The sequence below is a fragment of the Coregonus clupeaformis genome, unplaced genomic scaffold, assembly GCF_020615455.1.
Source record: "Coregonus clupeaformis isolate EN_2021a unplaced genomic scaffold, ASM2061545v1 scaf0675, whole genome shotgun sequence".
NCBI classification, from domain to species: domain Eukaryota; kingdom Metazoa; phylum Chordata; class Actinopteri; order Salmoniformes; family Salmonidae; genus Coregonus; species Coregonus clupeaformis.
The window spans coordinates 33,833-61,782 of NW_025534130.1; the positions used below are offsets into that span (position 1 = coordinate 33,833).

At 47.2% G+C, this 27,950-nt stretch overlaps 1 protein-coding gene and 3 long non-coding RNA genes across 4 annotated transcripts in view; 1 reads left to right on the forward strand and 3 right to left on the reverse strand.

The window, feature by feature from the left end:
• Positions 1-17,126: 17,126 nt before the first annotated feature.
• The window catches only part of LOC121563972 (bone morphogenetic protein receptor type-2-like), a gene marked incomplete at its 5' end in the record, with an annotated part of 33,510 nt that continues 22,686 nt past the window's right edge, over positions 17,127-27,950 (forward strand). Inside the window, 4 exons of the mRNA XM_045216312.1 lie at positions 17,127-17,313; positions 18,219-18,366; positions 25,397-25,533; positions 26,717-26,898. Coding sequence (XP_045072247.1) covers positions 17,127-17,313; positions 18,219-18,366; positions 25,397-25,533; positions 26,717-26,898 — 654 coding nt within the window. The remainder of the gene's footprint in view (positions 17,314-18,218; positions 18,367-25,396; positions 25,534-26,716; positions 26,899-27,950) is intronic.
• On the reverse strand, positions 18,657-19,530 carry LOC123485397. Its single transcript, XR_006658998.1, has 3 exons — positions 19,499-19,530; positions 18,965-19,419; positions 18,657-18,882 (listed from the first exon to the last, which is right to left on the reverse strand). It is a non-coding gene; the product is annotated as an uncharacterized LOC123485397 (long non-coding RNA).
• On the reverse strand, positions 20,005-20,706 carry LOC123485398. Its single transcript, XR_006658999.1, has 3 exons — positions 20,662-20,706; positions 20,178-20,227; positions 20,005-20,025 (listed from the first exon to the last, which is right to left on the reverse strand). It is a non-coding gene; the product is annotated as an uncharacterized LOC123485398 (long non-coding RNA).
• On the reverse strand, positions 23,130-24,634 carry LOC123485396. The gene is made up of 3 exons (XR_006658997.1): positions 24,337-24,634; positions 23,327-23,530; positions 23,130-23,172 (listed from the first exon to the last, which is right to left on the reverse strand). It is a non-coding gene; the product is annotated as an uncharacterized LOC123485396 (long non-coding RNA).

The following is a 27,950-nucleotide window of genomic DNA, read 5'->3' on the forward strand; positions in this document are numbered from 1 at the left end:
ATCACCAGACTACTGCTCTGTTCTAGTACAGTACTATCACCAGACTACTGCTCTATTCTACAGTACTATCACGCAGACTACTGCTCTATTCTACAGTGTACTATCACCAGACTACTGCTCTATTCTACAGCGTACTATCACCAGACTACTGCTCTATTCCACAGTACTATCACCAGACTACTGCTCTATTCTACAGTACAGTACTATCACCAGACTACTGCTCTATTCTAAGACAGTACTATCACCAGACTACTGCTCTATTCTACAGTACTATCACCAGACTACTGCTCTATTCTACGAGTACTATCACCAGACTACTGCTCTATTCTGCAGTACTATCACCGGACTGCTCTCGCAGTACTATCACCAGACTACTGCTCTATTCTACAGTACTATCACCAGACTACTGCTCTATTCTACAGTACAGTACTATCACCAGACTACTGCTCTATTCGTGCAGTACTATCACCAGACTACTGCTCTATTCTGCAAGTACTATCACCAGACTACTGCTCTATTCTACAGTACTATCACAGACTACTGCTCTATTCTACAGTACTATCACCAGACTACTGCTCTATTCTACAGTGCTATCACCAGACTACTGCTCTATTCTGACAGTACTATCACCAGACTACTGCTCTAATCTACAGTACTATCACCAGACTACTGCTCTATTCTACAGTACTATCACCAGACTACTGCTCTATTCTACAGTACTATCACCAGACTACTGCTCTATTCTACAGTACTATCACCAGACTACTGCTCTATTCTACAGTACTATCACCAGACTACTGCTCTATTCTACAGTGCTATCACCAGACTACTGCTCTATTCTACAGTACAGTACTATCCACCAGACTACTGCTCTATTCTACGGTACTATCAGCGGACTACTGCTCTATTCTGCAGTACTATCACAGACTACTGCTCTATTCTACAGACGTACTATCACCAGACTACTGCTCTATTCTGCAGTACTATCACCAGACTACTGCTCTATTCTACAGTACTATCACAGACTACTGCTCTATTCTACAGGTACTATCACCAGACTACTGCTCTATTCTGCAGTACTATCACCCAGACTGCTGCTCTATTCTACAGTGCTATCACCAGACTACTGCTCTATTCTACAGTACAGTACTATCACCAGACTACTGCTCTATTCTACAGTACTATCACCGGACTACTGCTCTATTCTACAGCAGTACTATCACCAGACTACTGCTCTATTCTACAGTACAGTACTATCACCGGACTACTGCTCTATTCTACAGTACTATCACCCAGACTACTGCTCTATTCTACAGTACTATCACCAGACTACTGCTCTATTCTACAGTACTATCACCAGACTACTGCTCTATTCTACAGTACTATCACCAGACTACTGCTCTATTCTACAGTACTATCACCAGACTACTGCTCTATTCTACAGTGCTATCACCAGACTACTGCTCTATTCTACAGTACTATCACCAGACTACTGCTCTATTCTACAGTACTATCCAACGGACTACTGCTCTATTCTACAGGTACTATCCCAGACTACTGCTCTATTCTACAGTACTATCCACGGACTACTGCTCTATTCTACAGTACTATCACCAGACTACTGCTCTATTCTACAGTACTATCACCAGACTACTGCTCTATTCTACAGGTACTATCACCAGACTACTGCTCTATTCTGCAGTACTATCACACGGACTACTGCTCTATTCTACGGCAGTACTATCAACAGACTACTGCTCTATTCTGCAGTACTATCACCAGACTACTGCTCTATTCTACAGTACTATCACCAGACTACTGCTCTATTCTACAGTGCTATCCAACAGACTACTGCTCTATTCTACAGTACTATCACCAGACTACTGCTCTATTCTACAGTACTATCACCCAGACTACTGCTCTATTCTAACAGTACTATCACCAGACTACTGCTCTATTCTACAGTACTATCCCCAGACTACTGCTCTATTCTACAGTACACAGTACTATCACCAGACTACTGCTCTATTCTGCAGTACTATCACCAGACTGCTGCTCTATTCTGCAGTACTATCACCAGACTACTGCTCTATTCTACAGTACTATCCCAGACTACTGCTCTATTCTACAGTCAGTACTATCACCAGACTACTGCTCTATTCTACAGTACTATCACCAGACTACTGCTCTATTCTGCAGTACTATCACCAGACTACTGCTCTATTCTGCAGTACTATCACAGACTACTGCTCTATTCTACAGTGCTATCACCGGACTACTGCTCTATTCTACAGTACAGTACTATCACCAGACTACTGCTCTATTCTACAGTACTATCACCAGACTACTGCTCTATTCTACAGTACTATCACCAGACTACTGCTCTATTCACGTACAGTACTATCACCAGACTACTGCTCTATTCTGCAGTACTATCACCAGACTACTGCTCTATTCTACGGTACTATCACCAGACTACTGCTCTATTCTACAGTACTATCACCAGACTACTGCTCTATTCTACAGTACTATCACCAGACTACTGCTCTATTCTACAGTACTATCACCAGACTACTGCTCTATTCTACAGTACAGTACTATCACCAGACTACTGCTCTATTCTACAGTACTATCACCGGACTACTGCTCTATTCTACAGTACTATCACCAGACTACTGCTCTATTCTGCAGTACTATCACCAGACTACTGCTCTATTCTGCAGTACTATCACCAGACTACTGCTCTATTCTACAGTACTATCACCAGACTACTGCTCTATTCTACAGTACAGTACTATCACCAGACTACTGCTCTATTCTGCGGTACTATCAACAGACTACTGCTCTATTCTACAGTACTATCACCAGACTACTGCTCTATTCTACAGTACTATCACCCAGACTACTGCTCTATTCTACAGTACTATCACCAGACTACTGCTCTATTCTACAGCAGTACTATCACCAGACTACTGCTCTATTCTACGGTACTATCACCAGACTACTGCTCTATTCTACAGTGCTATCACCAGACTACTGCTCTATTCTACAGTACGCTATCACCAGACTACTGCTCTATTCTGCAGTACTATCACCCAGACTACTGCTCTATTCTAGCAGTACTATCACCGGACTACTGCTCTATTCTCAGCACAGTACTATCACCAGACTACTGCTCTATTCTACGACAGTACTATCACCAGACTACTGCTCTATTCTACGGTACTATCACCAGACTACTGCTCTATTCTACAGTACTATCACCAGACTACTGCTCTATTCTCAGTACAGTACTATCACCAGACTACTGCTCTATTCTACAGTACTATCACCAGACTACTGCTCTATTCTGTACAGTACTATCACAGACTACTGCTCTATTCTACAGTAGTACTATCACCAGACTACTGCTCTATTCTAACAGTACTATCACCAGACTACTGCTCTATTCTACAGTACTATCACCAGACTACTGCTCTATTCTGACAGTACTATCACCAGACTACTGCTCTATTCTACAGTACTATCACCAGACTACTGCTCTATTCTACAGTACACTATCACCAGACTACTGCTCTATTCTGCAGTACTATCACCAGACTACTGCTCTATTCTACAGTACAGTACTATCACCAGACTACTGCTCTATTCTACAGTACTATCATCCAGACTACTGCTCTATTCTACAGTACTATCACCAGACTACTGCTCTATTCTACAGTACTATCACCAGACTACTGCTCTATTCTACAGTACAGTACTATCCCAGACTACTGCTCTATTCTGCAGTACTATCACGCAGACTACTGCTCTATTCTACAGTACTATCACCAGACTACTGCTCTGTTCTGCAGTACTATCACCGGACTACTGCTCTATTCTACAGTACTATCACCAGACTACTGCTCTATTCTGCAGTACTATCACCAGACTACTGCTCTATTCTACGTACAGTACTATCACCAGACTACTGCTCTATTCTACAGGTACTATCACCAGACTACTGCTCTATTCTACGCAGTACTATCACCAGACTACTGCTCTATTCTGCAGTACTATCACCAGACTACTGCTCTATTCTAACAGTACTATCACCAGACTACTGCTCTATTCTACAGTACTATCACCAGACTACTGCTCTATTCTACAGTACTATCACCAGACTACTGCTCTATTCTACAGTACAGTACTATCACCAGACTACTGCTCTATTCTACAGTACGGTACTATCATCAGACTACTGCTCTATTCTACAGTACTATCACCAGACTACTGCTCTATTCTACAGTACTATCACCAGACTACTGCTCTATTCTACAGTACTATCACCAGACTACTGCTCTATTCTACAGTACTATCACCAGACTACTGCTCTATTCTACAGTACTATCACCAGACTACTGCTCTATTCTACAGTGCTATCACCAGACTACTGCTCTATTCTGCAGTACTATCACCAGACTACTGCTCTATTCTACAGTACTTTCTATCCAGACTACTGCTCTATTCTGCAGTACTATCACCAGACTACTGCTCTATTCTACGGTACTATCACCAGACTACTGCTCTATTCTGCAGTACTATCACCGGACTACTGCTCTATTCTACAGTACTATCACCAGACTACTGCTCTATTCTACAGTACTATCACCAGACTACTGCTCTATTCTACAGTACTATCACCAGACTACTGCTCTATTCTACAGTACAGTACTATCACCAGACTACTGCTCTATTCTACAGTGCTATCACCAGACTACTGCTCTATTCTGCAGTACTATCACCAGACTACTGCTCTATTCTACAGTGGAGTACTATCGCAGACTACTGCTCTATTCTGCAGTACTATCCCAGACTACTGCTCTATTCTACAGTACTATCACCAGACTACTGCTCTATTCTGCAGTACTATCACCAGACTACTGCTCTATTCTGCAGTACTATCACCGGACTACTGCTCTATTCTACAGTGCAGTACTATCACCGGACTACTGCTCTGTTCTGCAGTACTATCACCAGACTACTGCTCTATTCTGCAGTACTATCACCAGACTACTGCTCTATTCTACGGTACTATCACCGGACTACTGCTCTGTTCTACAGTGCTATCACCAGACTACTGCTCTATTCTAGCAGTACTATCACCAGACTACTGCTCTATTCTACAGTACTATCCCAGACTACTGCTCTATTCTACAGTGCTATCACCAGACTACTGCTCTATTCTACAGTACAGTACTATCACCAGACTACTGCTCTATTCTACAGTACTATCACCAGACTACTGCTCTATTCGTACAGTACTATCACCAGACTACTGCTCTATTCTGCAGTACTATCACCAGACTACTGCTCTATTCTACAGTGCTATCACCAGACTACTGCTCTATTCTGCAGTACTATCACCAGACTACTGCTCTATTCTGCAGTACTATCACCAGACTACTGCTCTATTCTACAGTGCTATCACCAGACTACTGCTCTATTCTACAGTGCTATCACCAGACTACTGCTCTATTCTACAGTACTATCACAGACTACTGCTCTATTCTACAGTACTATCACCAGACTACTGCTCTATTCTAACAGTACTATCACCAGACTACTGCTCTATTCTACAGTACTATCACCAGACTACTGCTCTATTCTACAGTACTATCACCAGACTACTGCTCTATTCTACAGTACTATCACCAGACTACTGCTCTATTCTACAGCAGTACTATCACCAGACTACTGCTCTATTCTACAGTACTATCACCAGACTACTGCTCTATTCTACAGTACTATCACCAGACTACTGCTCTATTCTGCAGTACTATCACCAGACTACTGCTCTATTCTCAGCACAGTACTATCACCAGACTACTGCTCTATTCTACAGTACTATCACCAGACTACTGCTCTATTCTACGCAGTACTATCACCAGACTACTGCTCTATTCTACGTACAGTACTATCACCAGACTACTGCTCTATTCTGCAGTACTATCACCGGACTACTGCTCTATTCTACGGTACTATCACCAGACTACTGCTCTATTCTGCAGTACTATCACCAGACTACTGCTCTATTCTGCAGTACTATCACCAGACTACTGCTCTATTCTACAGTACTATCACCAGACTACTGCTCTATTCTACAGTACTATCACCAGACTACTGCTCTATTCGTACAGTACTATCACCAGACTACTGCTCTATTCTACAGTACTATCACCAGACTACTGCTCTATTCGTACAGTACTATCACCAGACTACTGCTCTATTCTACAGTACAGTGCTATCACCAGACTACTGCTCTATTCTACAGTACTATCACCAGACTACTGCTCTATTCTACGAAGTACTATCACCAGACTACTGCTCTCTTCTCGTACAGTACTATCACCAGACTACTGCTCTATTCTACAGTACTATCACCAGACTACTGCTCTATTCTACAGTGCTATCACCGGACTACTGCTCTATTCTGCAGTACTATCACCAGACTACTGCTCTATTCTACAGTACAGTACTATCACCAGACTACTGCTCTATTCGTACAGTACTATCACCAGACTACTGCTCTATTCTACAGTGCTATCACCAGACTACTGCTCTATTCTACAGTACTATCACCAGACTACTGCTCTATTCTACAGTGCTATCACCAGACTACTGCTCTATTCTGCAGTACTATCACCAGACTACTGCTCTATTCTAGCAGTACTATCACCAGACTACTGCTCTATTCTACAGTACTATCACCAGACTACTGCTCTATTCTACAGTAACTATCACCAGACTACTGCTCTATTCTACAGTACTATCACCAGACTACTGCTCTATTCTTACAGTACTATCACCAGACTACTGCTCTATTCTACAGTACTATCACCAGACTACTGCTCTATTCAGTACAGTACTATCACCAGACTACTGCTCTATTCTACAGTACAGTACTATCACCAGACTACTGCTCTATTCTACGACAGTACTATCACCAGACTACTGCTCTATTCTACAGTACTATCACCAGACTACTGCTCTATTCTACAGTACTATCACCAGACTACTGCTCTATTCTACAGTACTATCACCAGACTACTGCTCTATTCTACAGTACTATCACCAGACTACTGCTCTATTCTACAGTACAGTACATCATCAGACTACTGCTCTATTCTACAGTACAGTACTATCACCAGACTACTGCTCTATTCTACAGTACTATCACCAGACTACTGCTCTATTCTACAGTGCTATCACCAGACTACTGCTCTATTCTACAGTACTATCACCAGACTACTGCTCTATTCTTGGACAGTACTATCACCAGACTACTGCTCTATTCTACAGTACTATCACCAGACTACTGCTCTATTCTACAGTACTATCACCAGACTACTGCTCTATTCAGTACAGTACTATCACCAGACTACTGCTCTATTCTCAGTACAGTACTATCACCAGACTACTGCTCTATTCTACAGTACTATCACCAGACTACTGCTCTATTCTGCAGTACTATCACCAGACTACTGCTCTATTCTGCAGTGCTATCACCAGACTACTGCCTCTATTCTACAGTACTATCACCAGACTACTGCTCTATTCTACAGTACTATCACCCAGACTACTGCTCTATTCTGCAGTACAGTACTATCACCAGACTACTGCTCTATTCTGTACAGTACTATCACCAGACTACTGCTCTATTCTGACAGTACTATCACCAGACTACTGCTCTATTCTACAGTACTATCACCAGACTACTGCTCTATTCTGCAGTACTATCACCGGACTACTGCTCTATTCTGCAGTACTATCACCAGACTACTGCTCTATTCTACAGTACTATCACCAGACTACTGCTCTATTCTGCGTACAGTACTATCACCAGACTACTGCTCTATTCGTACAGTACTATCACCAGACTACTGCTCTATTCTGCAGTACAGTACTATCACCAGACTACTGCTCTATTCTACAGTACTATCACCAGACTACTGCTCTATTCTGCAGTACTATCACCAGACTACTGCTCTATTCTGACAGTACTATCACCAGACTACTGCTCTATTCTACAGTACTATCACCAGACTACTGCTCTATTCTGCAGTACTATCACAGACTACTGCTCTATTCTACATAGTACTATCCAGACTACTGCTCTATTCTACAGTACTATCACCAGACTACTGCTCTATTCTAACAGTACTATCACCAGACTACTGCTCTATTCTACTACAGTACTATCACCAGACTACTGCTCTATTCTAAGTACAGTACTATCACCAGACTACTGCTCTATTCTACAGTACTATCACCAGACTACTGCTCTATTCTACGCAGTACTATCACCAGACTACTGCTCTATTCTACAGTACTATCACCAGACTACTGCTCTATTCTACACGTACTATCACCAGACTACTGCTCTATTCTACAGTACTATCACTAGACTACTGCTCTATTCTACATACAGTACTATCACCAGACTACTGCTCTATTCTACAGTACTATCACCAGACTACTGCTCTATTCTACAGTACAGTACTATCACCAGACTACTGCTCTATTCTACAGTACTATCACCAGACTACTGCTCTATCTCTACAGTACTATCACCAGACTACTGCTCTATTCTACAGTACTATCACCAGACTACTGCTCTATTCTACAGTACTATCACCAGACTACTGCTCTATTCTAGACAGTACTATCACCAGACTACTGCTCTATTCTACAGTACTATCACCAGACTACTGCTCTATTCTACAGTACTATCACCAGACTACTGCTCTATTCTACAGTACTATCACCAGACTACTGCTCTATTCTACAGTACTATCACCAGACTACTGCTCTATTCTGCAGTACTATCACCAGACTACTGCTCTATTCTAGTACAGTACTATCACCAGACTACTGCTCTATTCTGACAGTACTATCACCAGACTACTGCTCTATTCTACAGTACTATCACGGACTACTGCTCTATTCTGCAGTACTATCACCAGACTACTGCTCTATTCTACAGTACGTATCACCAGACTACTGCTCTATTCTGCAGTACTATCACCAGACTACTGCTCTATTCTGCAGTACTATCACCAGACTACTGCTCTATTCTACAGTACTATCACCAGACTACTGCTCTATTCTACAGTACTATCACCAGACTACTGCTCTATTCTGTACAGTACTATCACCAGACTACTGCTCTATTCTACAGTACTATCACCAGACTACTGCTCTATTCTACAGTACTATCACCAGACTACTGCTCTATTCTACAGTACTATCACCAGACTACTGCTCTATTCTACAGTGCTATACCAGACTACTGCTCTATTCACAGCTACGGACTACTGCTCTATTCTACAGTACTATCACCAGACTACTGCTCTATTCTACAGTGTACTATCACCGGACTACTGCTCTATTCTCGTACAGTACTATCACCAGACTACTGCTCTATTCTGTACAGTACTATCACCAGACTACTGCTCTATTCTACAGTACTATCACCAGACTACTGCTCTATTCTACAGTACAGTACTATCACCAGACTACTGCTCTATTCTACAGTACCTATCACCAGACTACTGCTCTATTCTACAGTACTATCACCAGACTACTGCTCTATTCTGCAGTACTATCACCAGACTACTGCTCTATTCTTACAGTACTATCACCAGACTACTGCTCTATTCTACAGTACTATCACCAGACTACTGCTCTATTCTACAGTACTATCACCAGACTACTGCTCTATTCTGCAGTACTATCACCAGACTACTGCTCTATTCGTACAGTACTATCACCAGACTACTGCTCTATTCTACAGTACAGTACTATCACCAGACTACTGCTCTATTCTACAGTACTATCACCAGACTACTGCTCTATTCTACAGTACTATCACCAGACTACTGCTCTATTCTACAGTACTATCACCAGACTACTGCTCTATTCCTACAGTACTATCACCAGACTACTGCTCTATTCTACAGTACTATCACCAGACTACTGCTCTATTCTACAGTACTATCACCAGACTACTGCTCTATTCTACAGTACTATCACCAGACTACTGCTCTATTCTACAGTACAGTACTATCACCAGACTACTGCTCTATTCTACAGTACTATCACCAGACTACTGCTCTATTCTACAGTACTATCACCAGACTACTGCTCTATTCTACAGTACTATCACCAGACTACTGCTCTATTCTACAGTACTATCACCAGACTACTGCTCTATTCTACAGTACTATCACCAGACTACTGCTCTATTCTACAGTACTATCACCAGACTACTGCTCTATTCTACAGTACTATCACCAGACTACTGCTCTATTCTACAGTACTATCACCAGACTACTGCTCTATTCTACAGACAGTACTATCACCAGACTACTGCTCTATTCTACGTACAGTACTATCACCAGACTACTGCTCTATTCTACAGTACTATCACCAGACTACTGCTCTATTCTACAGTACTATCACCAGACTACTGCTCTATTCTACAGTACTATCACCAGACTACTGCTCTATTCAGTACAGTACTATCACCAGACTACTGCTCTATTCTACAGTACTATCACCAGACTACTGCTCTATTCTACAGTACTATCACCAGACTACTGCTCTATTCTACAGTACTATCACCAGACTACTGCTCTATTCTACAGTACTATCACCAGACTACTGCTCTATTCTACAGTACAGTACTATCACCAGACTACTGCTCTATTCTACAGTACTATCACCAGACTACTGCTCTATTCGTACAGTACTATCACCAGACTACTGCTCTATTCTGCAGTACTATCACCAGACTACTGCTCTATTCTACAGTACTATCACCAGACTACTGCTCTATTCTACAGTACTATCACCAGACTACTGCTCTATTCTACAGTACAGTACTATCACCAGACTACTGCTCTATTCTACAGTACTATCACCAGACTACTGCTCTATTCTACAGTACAGTACTATCACCAGACTACTGCTCTATTCTACAGTACTATCACCAGACTACTGCTCTATTCTACAGTACTATCACCAGACTACTGCTCTATTCTACAGTACTATCACCAGACTACTGCTCTATTCTACAGTACAGTACTATCACCAGACTACTGCTCTATTCTACAGTACAGTACTATCACCAGACTACTGCTCTATTCTACAGTACTATCACCAGACTACTGCTCTATTCGTACAGTACTATCACCAGACTACTGCTCTATTCTACAGCGTACTATCACCAGACTACTGCTCTATTCTACAGTACTATCACCAGACTACTGCTCTATTCTACAGTACTATCACCAGACTACTGCTCTATTCTACAGTACTATCACCAGACTACTGCTCTATTCTACAGTACTATCACCAGACTACTGCTCTATTCTACAGTACTATCACCAGACTACTGCTCTATTCTACAGTACTATCACCAGACTACTGCTCTATTCTGTACAGTACTATCACCAGACTACTGCTCTATTCTACAGTACTATCACCGGACTACTGCTCTATTCTACAGTACTATCACCAGACTACTGCTCTATTCTACAGTACTATCACCAGACTACTGCTCTATTCTACAGTACTATCACCAGACTACTGCTCTATTCTACAGTACAGTACTATCACCAGACTACTGCTCTATTCTACAGTACTATCACCAGACTACTGCTCTATTCTACAGTACTATCACCAGACTACTGCTCTATTCTGACAGTACTATCACCAGACTACTGCTCTATTCTGCAGTACTATCACCGGACTACTGCTCTATTCTACAGTACTATCACCAGACTACTGCTCTATTCTACAGTACTATCACCAGACTACTGCTCTATTCTGCAGTACTATCACCAGACTACTGCTCTATTCTGCAGTACTATCACCAGACTACTGCTCTATTCTGCAGTACTATCACCGGACTACTGCTCTATTCTACAGTACAGTACTATCACCAGACTACTGCTCTATTCGTACAGTACTATCACCGGACTACTGCTCTATTCTACAGTACTATCACCAGACTACTGCTCTATTCTTACAGTACTATCACCAGACTACTGCTCTATTCTACAGTACTATCACCAGACTACTGCTCTATTCTACAGTACTATCACCAGACTACTGCTCTATTCTACAGTACTATCACCAGACTACTGCTCTATTCTACAGTACTATCACCAGACTACTGCTCTATTCTACAGTACTATCACCAGACTACTGCTCTATTCTACAGTACTATCACCGGACTACTGCTCTATTCTGCAGTACTATCACCAGACTACTGCTCTATTCTACAGTACAGTACTATCACCAGACTACTGCTCTATTCTACAGTACTATCACCAGACTACTGCTCTATTCTACAGTACTATCACCAGACTACTGCTCTATTCTGCAGTACTATCACCAGACTACTGCTCTATTCTACAGTACTATCACCAGACTACTGCTCTGTTCTAGCAGTACTATCACCGGACTACTGCTCTATTCTACAGTACTATCACCAGACTACTGCTCTATTCTACAGTACTATCACCCGGACTACTGCTCTATTCTACAGTACTATCACCAGACTACTGCTCTATTCTACAGTACTATCACCAGACTACTGCTCTATTCTACAGTACTATCACCAGACTACTGCTCTATTCTACAGTACTATCACCAGACTACTGCTCTATTCTACAGTACTATCACCAGACTACTGCTCTATTCTACAGTACTATCACCAGACTACTGCTCTATTCTACAGTACTATCACCAGACTACTGCTCTATTCTACAGTACAGTACTATCACCAGACTACTGCTCTATTCTACAGTACAGTACTATCACCAGACTACTGCTCTATTCTACAGTACTATCACCAGACTACTGCTCTATTCTACAGTACTATCACCAGACTACTGCTCTATTCTACAGTACAGTACTATCACCAGACTACTGCTCTATTCTACAGTACTATCACCAGACTACTGCTCTATTCTACAGTACTATCACCAGACTACTGCTCTATTCTACAGTACAGTACTATCACCAGACTACTGCTCTATTCTACAGTACTATCACCAGACTACTGCTCTATTCTACAGTACTATCACCAGACTACTGCTCTATTCTGCAGTACTATCACCAGACTACTGCTCTATTCTACAGTACTATCACCAGACTACTGCTCTATTCTACAGTACTATCACCAGACTACTGCTCTATTCTACAGTACTATCACCAGACTACTGCTCTATTCTACAGTACAGTACTATCACCAGACTACTGCTCTATTCTACCGTACAGTACTATCACCAGACTACTGCTCTATTCTACAGTACTATCACCAGACTACTGCTCTATTCTACAGTACTATCACCAGACTACTGCTCTATTCTACAGTACTATCACCAGACTACTGCTCTATTCTACAGTACTATCACCAGACTACTGCTCTATTCTACAGTACTATCACCAGACTACTGCTCTATTCAGTACAGTACTATCACCAGACTACTGCTCTATTCTACAGTACTATCACCAGACTACTGCTCTATTCTACAGTACTATCACCAGACTACTGCTCTATTCTACAGTACAGTACTATCACCAGACTACTGCTCTATTCTACAGTACAGTACTATCACCAGACTACTGCTCTATTCTACAGTACTATCACCAGACTACTGCTCTATTCTACAGTACTATCACCAGACTACTGCTCTATTCTACAGTACAGTACTATCACCAGACTACTGCTCTATTCTACAGTACTATCACCAGACTACTGCTCTATTCTACAGTACAGTACTATCACCAGACTACTGCTCTATTCTACAGTACTATCACCAGACTACTGCTCTATTCTACAGTACTATCACCAGACTACTGCTCTATTCTACAGTACTATCACCAGACTACTGCTCTATTCTACAGTACTATCACCAGACTACTGCTCTATTCTACAGTACTATCACCAGACTACTGCTCTATTCTACAGTACAGTACTATCACCAGACTACTGCTCTATTCTACAGTACAGTACTATCACCAGACTACTGCTCTATTCTACAGTACTATCACCAGACTACTGCTCTATTCTACAGTACTATCACCAGACTACTGCTCTATTCTACAGTACTATCACCAGACTACTGCTCTATTCTACAGTACTATCACCAGACTACTGCTCTATTCTACAGTACAGTACTATCACCAGACTACTGCTCTATTCTACAGTACTATCACCAGACTACTGCTCTATTCTACAGTACTATCACCAGACTACTGCTCTATTCTACAGTACAGTACTATCACCAGACTACTGCTCTATTCTACAGTACAGTACTATCACCAGACTACTGCTCTATTCTACAGTACAGTACTATCACCAGACTACTGCTCTATTCTGCAGTACTATCACCAGACTACTGCTCTATTCTACAGTACTATCACCAGACTACTGCTCTATTCTACAGTACTATCACCAGACTACTGCTCTATTCTACAGTACTATCACCAGACTACTGCTCTATTCTACAGTACTATCACCAGACTACTGCTCTATTCTACAGTACTATCACCAGACTACTGCTCTATTCTACAGTACTATCACCAGACTACTGCTCTATTCTACAGTACTATCACCAGACTACTGCTCTATTCTACAGTACTATCACCAGACTACTGCTCTATTCTACAGTACAGTACTATCACCAGACTACTGCTCTATTCGTACAGTACTATCACCAGACTACTGCTCTATTCTACAGTACTATCACCAGACTACTGCTCTATTCTACAGTACTATCACCAGACTACTGCTCTATTCTACAGTACTATCACCAGACTACTGCTCTATTCGTACAGTACTATCACCAGACTACTGCTCTATTCTACAGTACTATCACCAGACTACTGCTCTATTCTACAGTACTATCACCAGACTACTGCTCTATTCTACGTACAGTACTATCACCAGACTACTGCTCTATTCTCAGTACAGTACTATCACCAGACTACTGCTCTATTCGTACAGTACTATCACCAGACTACTGCTCTATTCTACAGTACTATCACCAGACTACTGCTCTATTCTACAGTACTATCACCAGACTACTGCTCTATTCTACAGTACTATCACCAGACTACTGCTCTATTCTACAGTACTATCACCAGACTACTGCTCTATTCTACAGTACTATCACCAGACTACTGCTCTATTCTACAGTGCTATCACCAGACTACTGCTCTATTCTACAGTACAGTACTATCACCAGACTACTGCTCTATTCTACAGGACAGTACTATCACCAGACTACTGCTCTATTCTACAGTACTATCACCAGACTACTGCTCTATTCTACAGTACTATCACCAGACTACTGCTCTATTCTACAGTACAGTACTATCACCAGACTACTGCTCTATTCTACAGTACTATCACCAGACTACTGCTCTATTCTACAGTACTATCACCAGACTACTGCTCTATTCTACAGTACTATCACCAGACTACTGCTCTATTCTACAGTACAGTACTATCACCAGACTACTGCTCTATTCTACAGTACAGTACTATCACCAGACTACTGCTCTATTCTACAGTACAGTACTATCACCAGACTACTGCTCTATTCTACAGTACTATCACCAGACTACTGCTCTATTCTACAGTACAGTACTATCACCAGACTACTGCACCAAGTCAATAAAGGTCTGCCTGTGCCCTGGTTGTCAGTAATAACTGGTATAGGATCAGTTCTCCTCATCTGTTATGAACGAACCCAGTCCTAGTTCTAAATAGCATCTTGTAACTCCCTTCTTCCCCTCCTCCTCCTCCTCTCTTTCCTCCTCCTCGTCCTCCTCCTCCTCTCTTCCCTCCTCATCCTCCTCTTCCTCCTCTCTTCCTCCTCCTCTCCCCCTCCTCCTCCTCCTCTCTTCCCCCCTCCTCCTCCTTCTCCTATCATCCCCCTCTTCCTCCTGCTCTTCCTCCTCTCTTCCCTCCTCCTCCTCTCTTCTCCCCTCCTCCTCCTCCTCCTCCTCTCTTCTCCTCCTCCTCCTCTCTTCCTTCTCCTCCTCCTCCTCCTCCTCTCTTCCTCCTCCTTCTCCTCTCTTCTCCTCCTCCTCCTCTCTTCCCCCTTCTCCTCCTCCTCCTTCTCCTCTCTTCCCTCCTCCTCTCTTCCCCCTCCTCCTCCTCCTCTCTTCCCTTCTCCTCCTCCTCCTCCTCTCATCCTCCTCCTTCTCCTCTCTTCTCCTCCTCCTCCTCTCTTCCCCCCTTCTCCTCCTCCTCCTTCTCCTCTCTTCCCCTCCTCCTCTCTTCCCCCCTCCTCCTCCTTCTCTCTCCCTTCCTCCTCTCTTCCCTCCTCCTTTCATCCCTTCTCCTCGTCCTCGTCCTCCTCCTCCTCCTCCTCCTCCTCATCTTCTTTCCTCCTCCTCTCTTCCATTCTCCTCCTTATCCTATCTTCCCCCTCCTCCTCCTCCTCTCCTCCCCCTCCCCCTCCTCCTCCTCATCTCTTCCCCCCTCCTCCTTCTCCTATCATCCCCCTCTACCTCCTCCTCTTCCTCTCTTCCCTCCTCCTCCTCCTCTCTTCCCTCCTCCTCCTCTCTTCCTCCTCCTCTTCCTCTCTTCCCTCCTCCTCTTCCTCTCTTCCCCCCTCCTCTTCCTCTCTTCCACCCTCCTCCTCCTCTCTTTCCCCCTCCTCTTCCTCTCGCCTCCTCCTCTTCCTCTCTTCCCTCCTCCTCTTCCTCTCTTCCCCCCTCCTTCTCCTCTCTTCCCCCCTTCCCCTCCTCCTCCTCTCTTCCCTCCTCTTCTTCCTCTCTTCCCCCCTCCCCCTCCTCCTCCTCTCTTCCCTCCTCTTCCTCCTCTCTTCCTCCTCCTCCTCTCTTCCCTCCTACTCCTCCTCCTCCTCTCTTCCCCCCTCCTCCTCCTTCTCTCTCCCTTCCTCCTCTCTTCCCTCCTCCTCGTCCTCCTCCTCCTCCTCCTCTCTTCCCTCCTCCTCGTCCTCCTCCTCCTCCTCCTCTCTCCCACCTCCTCCTCCTCCTCTTCCCCCTCCTCCTCCTCCTCTCTCCCACCTCCTCCTCCTCCTCTTCCCTCCTCCTCCTCCTCTCTCCCTTCCTCCTCCTCCAGACTTCTACAAGCCAGCTGTGTCTCACAGAGATCTGAACAGTCGGAACATTCTGGTGAAGAACGACGGAACATGTGTCATCATCGACTTTGGCCTCTCCATGAAGTTGACGGGGAACCGGCCGGTACGGCAGGGAGAGGAGGAGAATGCTGCCATCAGTGAGGTGAGTGGAGACCATAGAAGCCTTTGGAACCCAATAGAACCATTTGAAACCCAATAGAACCCTTTGGAACCCAATAGAACCCTTTGAAACCCAATAGAACCCTTTGGAACCCAATAGAACCCTTTGGAACCCAATAGAACCCTTTGAAACACATGTCTGTCTCTCCCAGGGTGGAACTTTCTGCTACATGGCTTGGGACATTCTGGAGTGGGTGGTTAGGGTTAGTGTAGTGTTATAACCCTGGTTCTGGAGGGTTAGGGTAGTGTTATAACCCTGGTTCTGGAGGGTTAGGGTTAGTGTAGTGTTATAACCCTGGTTCTGGAGGGTTAGGGTTAGTGTAGTGTTATAACCCTGGTTCTGGAGGGTTAGGGTTAGTGTAGTGTTATAACCCTGGTTCTGGAGGGTTAGGGTTAGTGTAGTGTTATAACCCTGGTTCTGGAGGGTTAGGGTTAGTGTAGTGTTATAACCCTGGTTCTGGAGGGTTAGGGTTAGTGTAGTGTTATAACCCTGGTTCTGGAGGGTTAGGGTTAGTGTAGTGTTATAACCCTGGTTCTGGAGGGTTAGGGTTAGTGTAGTGTTATAACCCTGGTTCTGGAGGGTTAGGGTTAGTGTAGTGTTATAACCCTGGTTCTGGAGGGTTAGGGTTAGTGTAGTGTTATAACCCTGGTTCTGGAGGGTTAGGGTTAGTGTAGTGTTATAACCCTGGTTCTGGAGGGTTAGGGTTAGTGTAGTGTTATAACCCTGGTTCTGGAGGGTTAGGGTTAGTGTAGTGTTATAACCCTGGTTCTGGAGGGTTAGGGTTAGTGTAGTGTTATAACCCTGGTTCTGGAGGGTTAGGGTAGTGTTATAACCCTGGTTCTGGAGGGTTAGTGTAGTGTTATAACCCTGGTTCTGTCTCTCTCCAGGTGGGTACAGTCCGCTACATGGCCCCAGAGGTTCTGGAGGGGGCGGTGAACCTGAGGGACTGTGAGTCGGCTCTGAAGCAGGTGGACATGTACGCCCTGGGCCTCGTCTACTGGGAGACCTTCATGAGGTGTACTGACCTCTTCCCAGGTAATAACCCCTCCCTGACCTCTAACCCTGGGCCTCGTCTACTGGGAGACCTTTATGAGGTGTACTGACCTCTCCCCAGGTAATAACCCCTGACCCCTGACCTCTAACCCTGGGCCTCGTCTACTGGGAGACCTTTATGAGGTGTACTGACCTCTTCCCAGGTAATAACCCCCTCCCTGACCTCTAACCCTGGGCCTCGTCTACTGGGAGACCTTTATGAGGTGTACTGACCTCTTCCCTGACCCCCTGACCTCTAACCCTGGGCCTCGTCTACTGGGAGACCTTTATGAGGTGTACTGACCTCTCCCTGACCCCTGACCTCTAACCCTGGGCCTCGTCTACTGGGAGACCTTTATGAGGTGTACTGACCTCTTCCCAGGTAATAACCCCTCCCTGACCCCTAACCCTGGGCCTCGTCTACTGGGAGACCTTTATGAGGTGTACTGACCTCTCCCTGACCCCTGACCTCTAACCCTGGGCCTCATCTACTGGGAGACCTTTATGAGGTGTACTGACCTCTTCCCAGGTAATAACCCCTGACCCCTGACCTCTAACCCTGGGCCTCGTCTACTGGGAGACCTTTATGAGGTGTACTGACCTCTCCCTGACCCCTGACCTCTAACCCTGGGCCTCATCTACTGGGAGACCTTTATGAGGTGTACTGACCTCTCCCTGACCCCTGACCTCTAACCCTGGGCCTCGTCTACTGGGAGACCTTTATGAGGTGTACTGACCTCTTCCCAGGTAATAACCTCTCCCTGACCCCTGACCTCTAACCCTGGGCCTCGTCTACTGGGAGACCTTTATGAGGTGTACTGACCTCTTCCCAGGTAATAACCTCTCCCTGACCCCTGACCTCTAACCCTGGGCCTCGTCTACTGGGAGACCTTTATGAGGTGTACTGACCTCTTCCCAGGTAATAACCCCTCCCTGACCTCTAACCCTGGGCCTCATCTACTGGGAGACCTTTATGAGGTGTACTGACCTCTCCCTGACCCCTGACCTCTAACCCTGGGCCTCGTCTACTGGGAGACCTTTATGAGGTGTACTGACCTCTTCCCAGGTAATAACCCCTCCCTGACCTCTAACCCTGGGCCTCGTCTACTGGGAGACCTTTATGAGGTGTACTGACCTCTCCCTGACCCCTGACCTCTAACCCTGGGCCTCATCTACTGGGAGACCTTTATGAGGTGTACTGACCTCTCCCTGACCCCTGACCTCTAACCCTGGGCCTCATCTACTGGGAGACCTTCATGAGGTGTACTGACCTCTTCCCAGGTAATAACCCCTCCCTGACCCCTAACCCTGGGCCTCGTCTACTGGGAGACCTTTATGAGGTGTACTGACCTCTTCCCAGGTAATAACCCCTCCCTGACCTCTAACCCTGGGCCTCGTCTACTGGGAGACCTTTATGAGGTGTACTGACCTCTTCCCAGGTAATAACCCCTCCCTGACCCCTAACCCTGGGCCTCGTCTACTGGGAGACCTTTATGAGGTGTACTGACCTCTCCCTGACCCCTGACCTCTAATCCTGGGCCTCATCTACTGGGAGACCTTTATGAGGTGTACTGACCTCTCCCTGACCCCTGACCTCTAATCCTGGGCCTCATCTACTGGGAGACCTTTATGAGGTGTACTGACCTCTCCCTGACCCCTGACCTCTAACCCTGGGCCTCGTCTACTGGGAGACCTTTATGAGGTGTACTGACCTCTTCCCAGGTAATAACCCCTGACCTCTAACCCTGGGCTTCGTCTACTGGGAGACCTTTATGAGGTGTACTGACCTCTTCCCAGATAACCCCCTCCCTGACCTCTAACCCTGGGCCTCATCTACTGGGAGACCTTTATGAGGTGTACTGACCTCTTCCCAGGTAATAACCTCCTGACCCTGACCTCTAACCCTGGGCCTCATCTACTGGGAGACCTTTATGAGGTGTACTGACCTCTCCCTGACCCCTGACCTCTAACCCTGGGCCTCGTCTACTGGGAGACCTTTATGAGGTGTACTGACCTCTCCCTGACCCCTGACCTCTAACCCTGGGCCTCGTCTACTGGGAGACCTTTATGAGGTGTACTGACCTCTTCCCAGGAAACCCCTCCCTGACCTCTAACCCTGGGCCTCGTCTACTGGGAGACCTTTATGAGGTGTACTGACCTCTCCTGACCCCTGACCTCTAACCCTGGGCCTCGTCTACTGGGAGACCTTTATGAGGTGTACTGACCTCTCCTGACCCTGACCCCTGACCTCTAACCCTGGGCCTCGTCTACTGGGAGACCTTTATGAGGTGTACTGACCTCTCCCTGACCCCTGACCTCTAACCCTGGGCCTCATCTACTGGGAGACCTTTATGAGGTGTACTGACCTCTCCCAGGTATGACCCCCTGACCTCTAACCCTGGGCCTCATCTACTGGGAGACCTTTATGAGGTGTACTGACCTCTTCCCAGGTAATAACCCCTGACCTCTAACCCTGGGCTTCATCTACTGGGAGACCTTTATGAGGTGTACTGACCTCTCCCTGACCCCTGACCTCTAACCCTGGGCCTCGTCTACTGGGAGACCTTTATGAGGTGTACTGACCTCTTCCCAGGTAATAACCCCTCCCTGACCTCTAACCCTGGGCCTCGTCTACTGGGAGACCTTTATGAGGTGTACTGACCTCTCCCGTGACCCCTGACCTCTAACCCTGGGCCTCGTCTACTGGGAGACCTTTATGAGGTGTACTGACCTCTCCTGACCCCCTGACCTCTAACCCTGGGCCTCGTCTACTGGGAGACCTTTATGAGGTGTACTGACCTCTCCCTGACCCCCCTGACCTCTAACCCTGGGCCTCGTCTACTGGGAGACCTTTATGAGGTGTACTGACCTCTCCCGGTAATAACCCCTGACCTCTAACCCTGGGCCTCGTCTACTGGGAGACCTTTATGAGGTGTACTGACCTCTCCCTGACCCCTGACCTCTAACCCTGGGCCTCGTCTACTGGGAGACCTTTATGAGGTGTACTGACCTCTCCCATGACCCCCTGACCTCTAACCCTGGGCCTCGTCTACTGGGAGACCTTTATGAGGTGTACTGACCTCTTCCCAGGATAACCCCTGACCTCTAACCCTGGGCCTCGTCTACTGGGAGACCTTTATGAGGTGTACTGACCTCTTCGGATAACCCTGACCCCTGACCTCTAACCCTGGGCCTCGTCTACTGGGAGACCTTTATGAGGTGTACTGACCTCTCCCTGACCCCCTGACCTCTAACCCTGGGCCTCGTCTACTGGGAGACCTTTATGAGGTGTACTGACCTCTCCCAGGTAATGACCCCCTGACCTCTAACCCTGGGCCTCATCTACTGGGAGACCTTTATGAGGTGTACTGACCTCTTCCCAGGTAATAACCCCTCCCTGACCCCTGACCTCTAACCCTGGGCCTCGTCTACTGGGAGACCTTTATGAGGTGTACTGACCTCTCCCTGACCCCTGACCTCTAACCCTGGGCCTCGTCTACTGGGAGACCTTTATGAGGTGTACTGACCTCTTCCCAGGTAATAACCCCTCCCTGACCTCTAACCCTGGGCCTCGTCTACTGGGAGACCTTTATGAGGTGTACTGACCTCTTCCCAGGTAATAACCCCTGACCTCTAACCCTGGGCTTCATCTACTGGGAGACCTTTATGAGGTGTACTGACCTCTTCCCAGGTCCCCTGACCCCTGACCTCTAACCCTGGGCCTCGTCTACTGGGAGACCTTTATGAGGTGTACTGACCTCTCCCCTGACCCCTGACCTCTAACCATGGGCCTCGTCTACTGGGAGACCTTTATGAGGTGTACTGACCTCTTCCCAGGTAATAACCCCCCCTGACCTCTAACCCTGGGCCTCGTCTACTGGGAGACCTTTATGAGGTGTACTGACCTCTGCCCCTGACCCCTGACCTCTAACCCTGGGCCTCGTCTACTGGGAGACCTTCATGAGGTGTACTGACCTCTCCCTGACCCCTGACCTCTAACCATGGGCCTCGTCTACTGGGAGACCTTTATGAGGTGTACTGACCTCTTCCCAGGTAATAACCCCTGCCCTGACCTCTAACCCTGGGCCTCGTCTACTGGGAGACCTTTATGAGGTGTACTGACCTCTTCCCAGGTAATAACCCCCCCCCTGACCTCTAACCCTGGGCCTCATCTACTGGGAGACCTTTATGAGGTGTACTGACCTCTCCCGAATGACCCCTGACCTCTAACCCTGGGCCTCATCTACTGGGAGACCTTTATGAGGTGTACTGACCTCTCCTGACCCCTGACCTCTAACCCTGGGCCTCGTCTACTGGGAGACCTTTATGAGGTGTACTGACCTCTTCCCAGGTAATAACCCCTCCCTGACCTCTAACCCTGGGCCTCGTCTACTGGGAGACCTTTATGAGGTGTACTGACCTCTCCCTGACCCCTGACCTCTAACCCTGGGCCTCATCTACTGGGAGACCTTCATGAGGTGTACTGACCTCTCCCTGACCCCTGACCTCTAACCCTGGGCCTCGTCTACTGGGAGACCTTTATGAGGTGTACTGACCTTCCTACTACCCAGGTATACCCCTGACCCCTGACCTCTAACCCTGGGCCTCATCTACTGGGAGACCTTCATGAGGTGTACTGACCTCTCCCTGACCCCTGACCTCTAACCCTGGGCCTCGTCTACTGGGAGACCTTTATGAGGTGTACTGACCTCTTCCCAGGTAATAACCCCTGACCCCTGACCTCTAACCCTGGGCCTCGTCTACTGGGAGACCTTTATGAGGTGTACTGACCTCTCCCTGACCCCTGACCTCTAACCCTGGGCCTCATCTACTGGGAGACCTTTATGAGGTGTACTGACCTCTTCCCAGGTAATAACCCCTGACCTCTAACCCTGGGCTTCATCTACTGGGAGACCTTCATGAGGTGTACTGACCTCTTCCCAGGTAATAACCCCTCCCTGACCTCTAACCCTGGGCCTCGTCTACTGGGAGACCTTTATGAGGTGTACTGACCTCTTCCCAGGTAATAACCCCTCCCTGACCCCTGACCTCTAACCCTGGGCCTCGTCTACTGGGAGACCTTCATGAGGTGTACTGACCTCTCCCTGACCCCTGACCTCTAACCCTGGGCCTCGTCTACTGGGAGACCTTTATGAGGTGTACTGACCTCTTCCCAGGTAATAACCCCTCCCTGACCCCTGACCTCTAATCCTGGGCCTCATCTACTGGGAGACCTTTATGAGGTGTACTGACCTCTCCCTGACCCCTGACCTCTAACCCTGGGCCTCATCTACTGGGAGACCTTTATGAGGTGTACTGACCTCTTCCCAGGTAATAACCCCTCCCTGACCTCTAACCCTGGGCCTCATCTACTGGGAGACCTTTATGAGGTGTACTGACCTCTTCCCAGGTAATAACCCCTCCCTGACCTCTAACCCTGGGCCTCGTCTACTGGGAGACCTTTATGAGGTGTACTGACCTCTCCCTGACCCCTGACCTCTATTCCTGGGCCTCGTCTACTGGGAGACCTTTATGAGGTGTACTGACCTCTTCCCAGGTAATAACCCCTGACCTCTAACCCTGGGCCTCGTCTACTGGGAGACCTTTATGAGGTGTACTGACCTCTCCCTGACCCCTGACCTCTAACCCTGGGCCTCATCTACTGGGAGACCTTTATGAGGTGTACTGACCTCTCCCTGACCCCTGACCTCTAACCCTGGGCCTCATCTACTGGGAGACCTTTATGAGGTGTACTGACCTCTTCCCAGGTAATAACCCCTCCCTGACCTCTAACCCTGGGCCTCGTCTACTGGGAGACCTTCATGAGGTGTACTGACCTCTCCCTGACCCCTGACCTCTAACCCTGGGCCTCATCTACTGGGAGACCTTTATGAGGTGTACTGACCTCTCCCTGACCCTTGACCTCTAACCCTGGGCCTCGTCTACTGGGAGACCTTCATGAGGTGTACTGACCTCTCCCTGACCCCTGACCTCTAACCCTGGGCCTCATCTACTGGGAGACCTTTATGAGGTGTACTGACCTCTCCCTGACCCCTGACCTCTAACCCTGGGCCTCGTCTACTGGGAGACCTTTATGAGGTGTACTGACCTCTTCCCAGGTAATAACCCCTCCCTGACCTCTAACCCTGGGCCTCATCTACTGGGAGACCTTTATGAGGTGTACTGACCTCTCCCCAGGTAATAACCCCTGACCCCTGACCTCTAACCCTGGGCCTCATCTACTGGGAGACCTTTATGAGGTGTACTGACCTCTCCCTGACCCCTGACCTCTAACCATGGTTCTCGTCTACTGGGAGACCTTTATGAGGTGTACTGACCTCTTCCCAGGTAATAACCCCTCCCTGACCTCTAACCCTGGGCCTCGTCTACTGGGAGACCTTTATGAGGTGTACTGACCTCTTCCCAGGTAATAACCCCCCCCTGACCCCTGACCTCTAACCCTGGGCCTCATCTACTGGGAGACCTTTATGAGGTGTACTGACCTCTCCATGACTCCTGACCTCTAACCCTGGGCCTCGTCTACTGGGAGACCTTTATGAGGTGTACTGACCTCTTCCCAGGTAATAACCCCTCCCTGACCTCTAACCCTGGGCCTCGTCTACTGGGAGACCTTTATGAGGTGTACTGACCTCTCCCCAGGTAATAACCCCTCCCTGACCCCTAACCCTGGGCCTCGTCTACTGGGAGACCTTTATGAGGTGTACTGACCTCTTCCCAGGTAATAACCCCTGACCCCTGACCTCTAACCCTGGGCCTCATCTACTGGGAGACCTTTATGAGGTGTACTGACCTCTCCCTGACCCCTGACCTCTAACCCTGGGCCTCGTCTACTGGGAGACCTTTTTGAGGTGTACTGACCTCTTCCCAGGTAATAACCCCTCCCTGACCTCTAACCCTGGGCCTCGTCTACTGGGAGACCTTTATGAGGTGTACTGACCTCTTCCCAGGAGAAACCTACCCCTGACCCCTGACCTTAACGCTGGATCTGCTTGTGTTCCTCCTTTCTCTCCAGGAGAATCAGTTCCAGACTTCCAGGCAGCGTTCCAGGCGGAAGCAGGGAACCACCCTTCCTTTGAGGACATGCAGGTCCTGGTGTCCAGAGAGAAACAGAGACCCAAGTTCCCTGAGGCCTGGAAGGAAAACAGCCTGGTGAGACCTGTGTGGTGTACGGTGTGTGGTGTACGGTGTGTGGTGTGTACGGTGTGTGTGGTGTATGGTGTGTGTGTGGTGTATGGTGTGTGTGGTGTATGGTGTGTGTGGTGTATGGTGTGTGTGGTGTATGGTGTGTGTGGTGTATGGTGTGTGTGGTGTATGGTGTGTGTGGTGTATGGTGTGTACGGTGTGTGTGGTGTATGGTGTGTGTGGTGTACGGTGTGTGGTGTACGGTGTGTGGTGTGTACGGTGTGTGTGGTGTACGGTGTGTGTGGTGTATGGTGTGTACGGTGTGTGTGGTGTATGGTGTGTGTGGTGTACGGTGTGTGTGGTGTATGGTGTGTGTGGTGTATGGTGTGTACGGTGTGTGTGGTGTATGGTGTGTGTGGTGTATGGTGTGTGTGGTGTACGGTGTGTGTGGTGTATGGTGTGTGTGGTGTGTGGTGTGTGTGGTGTACGGTGTGTGTGGTGTATGGTGTGTGTGGTGTATGGTGTGTGTGGTGTATGGTGTGTGTGGTGTGTGGTGTGTGTGGTGTATGGTGTGTGTGGTGTGTGGTGTGTGTGGTGTATGGTGTGTGTGGTGTATGGTGTGTGTGGTGTATGGTGTGTGTGGTGTATGGTGTGTATGGTGTGTGTGGTGTATGGTGTGTGTGGTGTATGGTGTGTATGGTGTGTGTGGTGTATGGTGTGTACGGTGTGTGTGGTGTATGGTGTGTGTGGTGTATGGTGTGTGTGGTGTATGGTGTGTGTGGTGTACGGTGTGTGTGGTGTATGGTGTGTGGTGTATGGTGTGTGTGGTGTATGGTGTGTGTGGTGTACGGTGTGTGTGGTGTATGGTGTGTGTGGTGTAGGGTGTGTGTGGTGTATGGTGTGTGTGGTGTATGGTGTGTGTGGTGTATGGTGTGTGTGGTGTATGGTGTGTGTGGTGTATGGTGTGTGTGGTGTATGGTGTGTATGGTGTATGGTGTGTGTGGTGTATGGTGTGTGTGGTGTATGGTGTGTGTGGTGTATGGTGTGTGGTGTGTGTGGTGTGTGTGGTGTATGGTGTGTGTGGTGTATGGTGTGTGTGGTGTATGGTGTGTGTGGTGTATGGTGTGTGTGGTGTATGGTGTGTGTGGTGTATGGTGTGTGTGGTGTATGGTGTGTATGGTGTGTGTTAGCCTCTGTAACCTCCCCCCAGGCGGTGCGTTCCCTGAAGGAGACGATGGAGGACTGTTGGGACCAGGATGCTGAGGCCAGGCTGACCGCTCAGTGTGCAGAGGAGCGCATGGCTGAACTACTGCTGATCTGGGACCAGACCAAGTCTGTCAGCCCTACTGTTAACCCCACTAGTAGCAGCTGTACCACACTGTACAATGAGAGGTAGGGACACTATATACACCCTACACTCAACCCTACTAGTAGCAGCTGACCATACTGTACAATGAGAGGTAGGGACACTATATACACCCTACACTCAACCCTACTAGTAGCAGCTGACCATACTGTACAATGAGAGGTAGGGACACTATATACACCCTACACTCAACCCTACTAGTAGCAGCTGACCATACTGTACAATGAGAGGTAGGGACACTATATACACCCTACACTCAACCCTACTAGTAGCAGCTGAACCACACTGTACAATGAGAGGTAGGGACACTATATACACCCTACACTCAACCCTACTAGTAGCAGCTGACCATACTGTACAATGAGAGGTAGGGACACTATATACACCCTACACTCAACCCTACTAGTAGCAGCTGACCATACTGTACAATGGGAGGTAGGGACACTATATACACCCTACACTCAACCCCACTAGTAGCAGCTGACCATACTGTACAATGAGAGGTAGGGACACTATATACACCCTACACTCAACCCTACTAGTAGCAGCTGACCATACTGTACAATGAGAGGTAGGGACACTATATACACCCTACACTCAACCCCACTAGTAGCAGCTGTACCACACTGTACAATGAGAGGTAGGGACACTATATACACCCTACACTCAACCCTACTAGTAGCAGCTGTACCACACTGTACAATGAGAGGTAGGGACACTATATACACCCTACACTCAACCCTACTAGTAGCAGCTGACCATACTGTACAATGAGAGGTAGGGACACTATATACACCCTACACTCAACCCTACTAGTAGCAGCTGTACCACACTGTACAATGAGAGGTAGGGACACTATATACACCCTACACTCAACCCTACTAGTAGCAGCTGACCATACTGTACAATGGGAGGTAGGGACACTATATACACCCTACACTCAACCCTACTAGTAGCAGCTGACCATACTGTACAATGAGAGGTAGGGACACTATATACACCCTACACTCAACCCCACTAGTAGCAGCTGTACCACACTGTACAATGAGAGGTAGGGACACTATATACACCCTACACT